This window comes from Cydia amplana, chromosome 1 (genome assembly GCF_948474715.1).
Source record: "Cydia amplana chromosome 1, ilCydAmpl1.1, whole genome shotgun sequence".
Taxonomy (NCBI): Eukaryota; Metazoa; Arthropoda; class Insecta; order Lepidoptera; family Tortricidae; genus Cydia; species Cydia amplana.
In genome coordinates this window covers 15733803-15744038 of record NC_086069.1, presented here as the reverse complement: position 1 = coordinate 15744038, position 10236 = coordinate 15733803, and the positions used below count along the sequence as shown (strand labels likewise).

General features: G+C 40.1%; 1 protein-coding gene across 2 annotated transcripts; it reads right to left on the bottom strand.

The window, feature by feature from the left end:
• Positions 1 to 1306: 1306 nt before the first annotated feature.
• LOC134648883 (cGMP-dependent 3',5'-cyclic phosphodiesterase-like) lies at positions 1307 to 10063 on the bottom strand. Of its 2 annotated transcripts, XM_063503480.1 has the most exons (16): positions 9873 to 10063; positions 9542 to 9658; positions 8788 to 8883; positions 7730 to 7866; positions 7076 to 7181; positions 6748 to 6876; positions 6224 to 6375; positions 5651 to 5876; positions 5250 to 5404; positions 4822 to 4980; positions 4187 to 4275; positions 3920 to 4109; positions 2849 to 2990; positions 2062 to 2210; positions 1869 to 1965; positions 1307 to 1494 (listed from the first exon to the last, which is right to left on the bottom strand). In XM_063503480.1, the coding sequence occupies exons 1-16, from the start codon at positions 10023 to 10025 to the stop codon at positions 1321 to 1323; spliced, it is 2271 nt and encodes a 756-aa protein (XP_063359550.1). In that variant the 5' UTR covers positions 10026 to 10063; the 3' UTR covers positions 1307 to 1320. The 2 variants fall into 2 exon arrangements, with proteins under 2 accessions (XP_063359550.1, XP_063359543.1); XM_063503473.1 differs by lacking the exons at positions 8788 to 8883; positions 9542 to 9658; positions 9873 to 10063 and having other exon boundaries at positions 5651 to 5870; positions 7730 to 7846.
• Positions 10064 to 10236: the final 173 nt, after the last annotated feature.

Here is a 10236-nt window from a genome sequence, read left to right as displayed (position 1 = left end):
TGCCTATAAATTATTATTATCTTAAGTACTAGGTCTTCTGCTTTCGTCACGCATTCTACATTGAAAGCCACCGACGATTGTGACTAATGTAGAATGGGTGACGAAAGCAGAATAGGACTAATTTAAGAACTTGACGAAAAACGAATGGGACGACCCAAGACGATACCAAGTACTAAGTGTGGGTATTAACATTCCCATATAATTTTATTATGGAAGTTAAACATATTGGAGGAAACTTATTAAATGTTAATCTGAACGCTTATTATGTTTAATTTTGCATACATACATAAAAATACAAAGTTTAAGTTAGATTATATTGGTGTAGAAGTACTTACCTACTGAATATTATATCAACGACGTGATTCGAAAAATGTGTGAAAATGGTGTTTAAAAACGAAACATGTTCATTAATTATGTCGGTCACACTACCCTTGCATTTGATTACCCACGAATTTAATCAGCGATTATTTAAAATTATTTTTTGTAGGTTGGTAATAATTACAAAATCCACCAAAGGTAAATAAGTGCCTAATGTTGCTAAAACTCCACGACTTATACTTAGAAATGTATGTAGTTATTTATTATTTATAACATGTAGGTACTTACAAATAAAACTAATAATTATACAAAATGAAAAGTGTTTCATTCGTACCACAATTTAATTTAACGATAGGGAAACAATTTAAAAAATTACTAACACAAGTTTAAAAGTTTAAAAAGTTATCTTCTATAATCTGACAAGTCTGGCAAGCAAGCTTTGTCAGTAGAGAAATAAAAAAATGTAGGTAGGCGACGAATGTGATGTGGGTCAAGCTCCCCTACAAATTTTGAATTTCGCGCCTTTTTCCTACTGATGAAGCTGGCTTGCCTATACCAGGGATGTTGCGAACATCCGCATCCGCAACCGCGGAACATCCGCATTATTTTCAACATCCGCATCCGCATAAAATCGATGCGGAGCTTATGCGGATGCGGATGTCGAACAAGTCGGTACAGGAACGTCTTAGCGGCGGCGTAAGTGCTAGGTAATTTCGTCATTACCTATAACGAAATCGTCTAGATCCAGAAAAGTCGGCGAAGTTACTGTTTATTAAATATAACGCACCTATATTGCTCAAATACTAAACGTTTGGTTTTTTTAAATAAAAAAATACTAAAAATTTAATATTTGACGTTTTCTAAGTACCTAATCTTGACATCCGCATCCGCGGATGTGAGCCTTTAAAAATCCGCATCCGCATCCGCACCCGCGGATGTCAAAAAATCTGCATCCGCAACATCCCTGGCCTATACCTACACTACACCTTCCCGGCATGAGCACTAGTCCTCCTCCGCAGCAGCGGCCGCCGCCGCAGCCGCCGCCGCCGCCGCCTCCTCGGCCGCCAGCGCTTCGGCTTCGAGCCGCAATCTCTCGCGCTCGTTCAACGCTGCTTCGATCAGCGCGTCCAGTTCTGGACTTAACAGAACCGAGAGACCCGAAACAAGTGGCGACACCTAAAAAAAATATTTTTGACAAATGTGACAAAAATATTTCATCCACGTGTACCTGGGCACAATAATACAGGTCGTAATAAATATGATACGTCATCACTAGGTACATAATATAAAACAAAGTCGCTTCCCGCTGTCTGTCTGTCTGTATGTTTAGATCTTTAAAACTACGCAACGGATTTTGTTGCGGTTTTTTTTTAGTAGAGTGATTCAAGAGGAAGGTTTATGTATAATTTGTTAACCCGTGCGAAGACGGGGCGGGTCGCTAGTAAAATATAGTACTTAGGAGCTCTACCCGCTAGGACAAAACCAAAGTTAGCTACTGTATATTTTATGGACAGACCAATTTTGAAAGTGGTAACAGTGAAATGCCTTACCTCAACGAATATATCTTTCGATCCATCCCAAAGCACCAAGTGGCTTTCGAGAATCTGTGTAGCGGTCCCTATGACGGGAAATATTTGTCCAAGCATACTATAAAAAATATGTAAGCATATTAAAATGTGGCATGCATAACTTCATCACCGTAAGGCGATTCAAACACTCAAAGCTTAAAAAAACATGGCTTACTCATAAATCGGAATAACAGTGTCAGTGATAAACTTTATCTCTAGTTCAGGAATGACGGTCTTGTTTTTTGGGTCCACGAAAATTGGAGGCGCATCTCCAAGGCCCTTTTCTGACTCATCTTGGTTGAAGAACTCTGTTAACACCTCCGCCTGAAATTCACATGTTAATGTTGATTGTCTTCAGCGAAAGGTACTCGTAGAAGAGGTTCAAGTTGTTTCAAAATGACAGGCAATTAAATGAAATTTGAGCCGCATAAGAGACATTATGACTAAGTATTTAGAGCACTCAAGCAACACTTCTCGTAGAATAGAAATGATTATGACAATGAATGAATCGGGGTTATAATTATATACCTAATTTTTATACTATCTGGTAAAATACAGGTATACTTACTGTGGAATACATAGGTAACGCTCAAAGTCACAGACAACCTAACATTATATTATGTTTCTAATTTTATTACCTATGTAATTTATAACACAAATTATTAAGGGAAAAGTGCAGCTTGAAAATGTACAGTCACCGCACGGGATTGTTATGCAATTTAGGGTTCTTGCTAAATTGGAAATTCTATAGCGTAAGTATAGAACAACCAATTTAGCTAGGACCCTGATAAATGGCGTAAGAATCGCAGAGCGTGATGGTAAATTCATTTAAAAGATTTAAGTACTTACCACATCATGCGTGGCCGGGTTTCATCGTGTACAGTCTTTATAAAGTATCCATTGGACGTTTGATTCAACCTCATTGAAAACTCCTTATATGTAAAGCTGACGAAAAGACTCACCGCAGTCTTCTTCACGGAGCCCCAGTCTTTTATCTGATCGCTGAAATCCGCCGCGTTCATCAGCAGCGCCTGCAGACCGGCGATGTGAATTTGATTGCCGATGAGGTAGTCGCTAGCTATCATCTTGTATTCGTTTAGCTTTCTGGGAGAAAATATGCAGTTGATAAAAAAAATATTATAGACAAATGGACAAAACGTCGTGTGTTGTCAACCTGAAGCACATCATCCTCGTAAGTTATAAAAAACCCATTAATTAGACTCACTTGCAATCCCTGTCACACTTACGTACCTACTGGACATTTTTCTAAAAACTAAGAGATTTCATTTCGTAGGGAGGTATTATATTTTTCCATTTTAATACCTAAGACCTGACGAATAATCTACGAATTAAGTACAAGAAGTGCGAATACAGTCAGCAGCAGAATTAGTTGCTAAGCGGGCGAGGTGTTCATAATTACCTTGACGCGCTCTTATTCTCTTAACAATAAAGTCGCGTCAAGATTATTTTGAACACCTCGCCCGCTTAGCAACTATTGCTGCTGACTGTACAAGATGGCTTGTAGGTATAGTTTGTAGCTTTCTAGTAGACCCCGAAGGCTTATCCTATTGTCTATTGTTCAGTAAAACCGCACGTGCTACTTACCTGCAAAAAAGGGTCCTAATTATTCTATTTGGCACCTGAGCGCGGGCTAGTCCAACGCTCAAAAAACCAGTGTAGGTGCGCTCTCCGATAACGCGCCTTTGTTACGCATCTCGATGACACATTTTAGACTGGTTCTGTAGCGTTCGACTCGCCGGCACTCAGTAACCGAAGTACCGTTTTTTTATGCAGATGGTTGTGGCACGTGGCACGAGCGGTTTTTCTTAACAATAGACAATAGGATTAGCCTTCGGGGTCTATTAGAAAGCTACAAACTATACTCGCACTTCGGTAAGGCTTTACTCGGTACTCTGTATGGAGGATGCTCACATCCTGCCCAAGTGGTATCTCTCCGTATTGAATATATTCATTACACTAGGTATACCGAGCAGGCTGAGTTGTGTTAGGTTAGGGGCCGTAGAGTAACTGACTTGTAGTAGTTGTTCAGGTCGGTGGCCAGCACGAAGTCGCGCAGCAGCAGCAGCGCGCGGTCGTAGTCGCGCCGCGGCAGAGGCTCGAGGATGTCGCAGCCCTCTGTGTTGAGAATGCTCACTGCCTGCCCGAGGTGGTGTCTCTCCATCACACTACCCTCGCTCGAATATAGGGCAGCTAGGGCAGTTTCTGGTCAGAACGCAAAGAGCAAGTGTAATATAATTCATGACTTAGGTTTATTGGAAAATAATCTTTATTTATTATACCTCCGTTAATTTGAAAACTACTAGCAGTTCCACGGTGGTCCAGATCATGGACTAGGCACGCTATCAGGTACATCAATGCTTGAAGATCGCTGATAAAGAACACATATTTTATTAGTTTAAATTACTTATTTTAATAACACTGGGAAAGTGAGAAGTTGGTGAGAAGTAGTAGTAATAAAACCGGCCAAGTGCGAGTCGGACTCGCGCACGGAGGGTTCCGCACCATCAACAAAAAATAGAGCAAAACAAGCAAAAAAACGGTCACCCATCCAAGTACTGACCCCGCTCGACGTTGCTTAACTTCGGTCAAAAATCACGTTTGTTGTATGGGAGCCCCACTTAAATCTTTATTTTATTCTGTTTTTAGTATTTGTTGTTATAGCGGCAACAGAAATACATCATCTGTGAAAATTTCAACTGTTTAGCTATTACGGTTCGTGAGATACAGCCTGGTGACAGACGGACGGACGGACAGCGGAGTCTTAGTAATAGGGTCCCGTTTTTACCCTTTGGGTACGGAACCCTAAAAAGTAGATATCGTCATTATCGAAGAAGAAAAAAGCAGCTGCTGATACTTTTCTGGAATAAATCGTAGGTATCTTTACTTCTGAAGCTGCTTTCATGTTTCAACTTACTTAAAATATCCACGTTTCACCAACTGAAAGTTCATCAGCGCGGCGTAACCCCACTGAGCTACGCTGAAGGCATGGTACCAGTTGTGGTATGGCACATCTCGGTAACTCTTTCTTACTTGAAGCACGAAGCGGACCAGCTTTGATTGCTTCAAGTTGAACCTAAAATAATATAGGTACCTACTTATGTTTAGATTTCGACCATACCTATATACCCATTTAGGTACAGTGGGTCGGCTTCAGTAATATCTCCGATATCATTAATTTTCACTGAATATGAATGGGGGGGGGGGTGTCAAATCAATAAGTAGTTCAATCGGTAATTCGTTTGATCCGCACTGAACGCGACATCGTATAAAAACCAAAATAAAACAGGTCAAAGAAGACGATAAGTAACTTCTACTACCTAAAGATATTGCACTAATGATTACTTTCGTATAAATCCCAAATCACTGAACATCTTGACGACCAAACAGGGAAGCTCTCTCAGAGGCAGACCTCGCGTGTTGAAGTGCAGTGTTGAGAACTCGGGAATGTTGTGGAATCCCTTGCAGTCCAGCACTTTAGACATTTCTGCGTCGTTCACCTGTTGAATCGAATAGTTATATACCTAAGCTAAATTTTAGTGGAAAGGCTCTCCACAATCGGAAATAATTTATTCCATTACTAAATGATAAATGGCAATACGTGTATATAACCAAGCCAACACGCAATAGTGGATCTTGAAGCAGTTGAAAGCAAGGTTTTTTTTATTATAACCCCGAGTGAACGTCTGCCGTTGTTCTGACCGTTAAGCTACTAGGTACATACGATAATACACGTATTCGCTTACCTCAATATGATACATGTTCAGTTCATGACCCCGGATATTTCTGATGCTGGCTTCATGTATCTTCTGATACACCACCGAGTGTATGATGCAGACGCCGCAGTACACGCTGAACGAGAGTGCCATCTCCTCGTCCAAGGCGCCGAAGTACGGGTCGCCTATCTTGTTGATTAGCAGACCGACACCTATGATCCCTTGCTGTTCACGAATCGGGAACGTCAGACTGGTTCTAGAGGTGAGACAATTATTATGCTTGAAAAATTATAAGGAAGATGAAGTCACGACAGTCCCAATATTTATATTAAGTACCTACCTAGGTAATATATCTGGGAGACCGCGAGCTTTGCTCGGAAAAGATCAAAAATGCGCGTTTTCCCAGAGATAAGTAAGACCTAGATCGAGTTTTCGCCCCTGGAAACCCCCAATATAGCAAATTTCATCGAAATCGTTAGAGTCGTTTTAAAATAACACTTGCGCTTCCACTGTGTCTAGGTATCAAAATCGCTGTCAACTTAGCTTGCAAGGTCTAACTCTAGCAGGTCTTGTGGCTGTCTGTAAAAACAAAGGAGGGCGCACTTAATGTCGATCCCCGGGCGACTGTCGACATTGGGGTCGTAAGCTGGGTGTAGTGCAGCATTCCTCGCGTTCACGATGGCGCCGGTTTGTATCACTTGCCCTGCGATCCCGCGGTTCATTGGAAACCGTCGTTCGTACGTTTCGTCTGTACCCTATAAAAATAAGTTCGTAAAAATTGATAAATAATACATTTTTCAAAGTTAAAATATCAACCGATTACGATAGTTTTATTTAAAAAAAATATGATGTTTTCTATCGTCAACTCAACTACCTTACTCCTACCTAATAGAGCTGCCATCCGCCCGGGTTTCCCCGGATTTGTCCTAGTTTGAAGGCCGTCCAGAGAGGTTTTCAAAAAGTGACCACGGAAAACCTGGACACTTTTTAGAATGAAAAATAAAGCGACACGTCCGAGGAAAAAAATACTTTTTGTACCGATACTGACTGAAAGAGCAAGACACGTACGTATATTTCCGTGAGAATACGATGGAAAACAATTATTATGCACTAGGTACATCTTGTACCTTCATGTAGCAGGTCTCAACGAGCTCCATGCGATCCAGGTCGACGATCATCAGCGCGCAGAGCTCCGCGTCCACCACGCGCTTACCCTGGTCGGTGGCCAGTCTCATCAGCGAGTCCAGTGACGCCACCTTTTCGAACATTTACCCTGATGCATTATTGGATTAAAGTCTATTTAGTCTTCTATTTCCGTTCACTAAATAGCTATTAGCCGCTAAAATCGAATCGTTATCAAGCTTCCGCGCTAATATTTTTAAATTGGTCGCCTATTTTACCTATCTGCACGTGTCAATACAATAAGATTAAAATTATAAAATTGTATTTAGGTACCTGAGTGAACAAACGCTTTGCGACGCGCAGGAGCTGCTGGCACTTATGTTTCACAGACTTTTCGTGTTCTAGATTAATAGTCTTCTTTACAGTTGGCCAGCATAGCCTGGAAAACAATCAATTGAAGTACATTGAAATTAAAATAAAAGACTCATGTTGGTCTTCTCTTCTTCAGTCGGTCCCTCAATACTGAGGATCGTGACATCATGTCCTTCTCTTGAAGACCAGGTTCCTCCATAGGGTTCTGTTCCCCGCCAAGCGCATGGCCTCGTGCAGTTTTAATTGCATAGGTGCCGTAATTTGACAGAAACAACAAAGTGAGGTATTACTTCGTGGTCTCGCTCAATCATCGGAGCGACGTGCGAAGTGCGAATCGTATCCAATATGCTACAGCGCCTAAGTATTTCTTTCCTTTATAATTTTTTACGAGTTTCTCTCCACGACTTCGTCTGCGAAAATATCCTATGTCCTTCCCCGTACCAAACCAAATTTCATCTAAATCTGCTCACCGTTTTAATCGTGGAAAGGTACCTAACATACAAGCATAATACAGAGTCATGCACTTTCATATTTATGTATAGGTACCTATTAATTATATAAACTAAGTAAGTAATATTCGTGCAGATTCAAAATGTGCACACGAACTCAACATACAGAAAGCACTCGTAAACATAGGTGACGACATGTTCTTCTTGTTCCTTCGGCGAGACCAAGCACACGACGAGCGCGAACGGTTTGCCTGCCACCGGGACCATTGTGATGTGCTTCTTACTACCGCTGTCTTTCATGAACTGACACAGGGAAAATAAGGCTTAGAGGTAATTAGAGTTCCGTACCCAAAGCGTAAAAACGGGACCCTATTACTAAGACTCCGCTGTCTGTCTGTCTGTCCGTCCGTCCGTCCGTCTGTCACCAGGCTGTATCTCACGAACCGTGATAGCTAGACAGTTGAAATTTTCACAGATGATGTATTTCTGTTGCCGCTATAACAACAAATACTAAAAACAGAATAAAATAAAGATTTAAGTGGGGCTCCCATACAACAAACGTGATTTTTGACCGAAGTTATAATAAGCAACGTCGGGCGGGGTCAGTAGGTACTTGGATGGGTGACCGTTTTTTTGCTTGTTTTGCTCTATTTTTTGTTGATGGTGCGGAACCCTCCGTGCGCGAGTCCGACTCGCACTTGGCCGGTTTTTTTATCTACATTAGCTGGTTAATTATTATATATTTTAAGTAAGTTTCACCAAAGAAAATTAAATGTAGGTACGTAAGTATACCTAACAGTGTGCGCTTTTACACTTTACCGTGAATATTGACATCCACGATAGTCCGTTCTCGTCCACGGTAGGTACCTAATCTAAAAGTGACTGCATACACAATCTCATGGACTTATGTCCGCTGCTTTATCATGAATCATGACGGCGGACGGCCACCGGTTACCAAATGTGTAAGGAAATCTGGTACCAAAAAACATTCCTTTTTGTTACCAAATGTGTAAGGAAATCTGGTAACAAAAAAGGATGTTTCATACAAACTTTCTTGGACATTTTGGGAAATATGGTGGAAATTGTTCAGCTTCATGTACTTCACCAGCATACCAATTTTTAAAGAAATCTAAGTTGTGATCGAAATGTACAATTTTTTTGAGAAATGCTCATTGATCATTAGTTAAATATCGAAATTTACGAAATCTATCAAAATATACTTACAGGAGAAACAATTTTTTTAACGTCATCATAGAAATCACTGAATAACATCGACTGTTGATACGATGTTTTAATAACTTTTATGAATTTTTGACAATCCTGAAAAAATGCCCAAGTACAGTCAGCAGCAGAAGTTGCTATATAAGCGGGCGAGGTGTTCAAAATGATCTTGACGCGACTTTATTTTTAAGAGCATAAGAGCGTGTCAAGGTAATTTTGAACACCTAGTCCGCTTAGCAACTTCTGCTGCTGACTGTACGTACAATCGTACATAAATTATTTTGTAAAAATTATCGGTTAAAATACATTGTAATACATACCTACATAGATCATCAAGTGGGTGATGGTAGGTGACACATGTGTATAATCATATAAGTAGTACCTATATAAGGTTATGTAAGTGTTATTTTAGTTAGACAGATTATATCCCACATCCTATCACAATAATAAGGAGCCGTTTGACTTTTCCTCTACATCACATGGCGACCTTACTAGTGCGGCGTGGTGCTGCACTCTACCGCTCGAATAATACCTATATGCATGCATCACGTTTCCTGTCTTTGTCGTCTTCTCGAAGCGCGTCTCCATTTTGAAGGAGCTGCATTAGGTACTACATACATATATACGGAGACGACATCCTGCATACGTGAATTCGGGTTGGCTTGGACGAGCTCACAGTTAAAACAGCATTTACCTATAGGTATAGTATAATGTGGATTGTTCAGTAAATATGTAGGTATAGGTGAATCATACTAACCAAAAGTTTATTTTTCTTCCCTAGCGCTTTTTTGCCAACGGCTTCGATGTAGGCTTCCGCGCGCTCGCCGTTTACTATCACTGCGAATACCAGCTCCGCGTCGCATTCCTCGCTGAGCTTTGTATCAAATAGAAGAGATTAATACGTTAAATACGTATTTAGAACCAATTAAATTATTTTCAGAAAATATTTTAATTAGTTTTAATTTCAAGTAGAAACACTACTATATAAATTATAAAATATATACCTACATATGTACGAAGGGTGACCTTACGCCGCAGTGGGTTATTTGGACTCTGTTAAATAAAGTGTATATATAGTAAGTACATACGTAAGTATTTATTTTAGTTTGCAAATCAGAACAAGCGTCGTCTTCCAAACTTATAATTAAGTCTAGAACTTTCCCGGGGTCGCTACTTTGAATACGACTAGTTTTTTTGATACTCGTCATGTTACATTCTACAAAAATAATATAAATTAACATGAAATTAACACAACTTTATTTTATTTTACCGCCATGACAATCTGTCAACAGTGGTTTACTTGCCAGTAATTACGTATTGGAGTTTTAGTTTAAGACACACATTGACATTACTTGAACGATTTTTAAGTGTTTTTATATGGATCTTAAACTAACTGGACAATCATGTTTCAAACAATAATATTTTATCTGTTGCATAATGACAGTCAAGTGA

Excerpts from the sequence above, each read along its gene's own strand:
- LOC134648883 (XM_063503480.1), bottom strand. The coding sequence starts at position 10,025 with ATGTTAATTTATATTATTTTTGTAGAATGTAACATGACGAGTATCAAA. Across the intron at positions 8,884-9,541 it reads GGAAGAAAAATAAACTTTTG|GATTGTCAAAAATTCATAAA; the intron begins GTTAGTATGATT and ends GCATTTTTTCAG. Across the intron at positions 6,376-6,747 it reads TTGAGACCTGCTACATGAAG|GGTACAGACGAAACGTACGA; the intron begins GTACAAGATGTA and ends TTATTTTTATAG.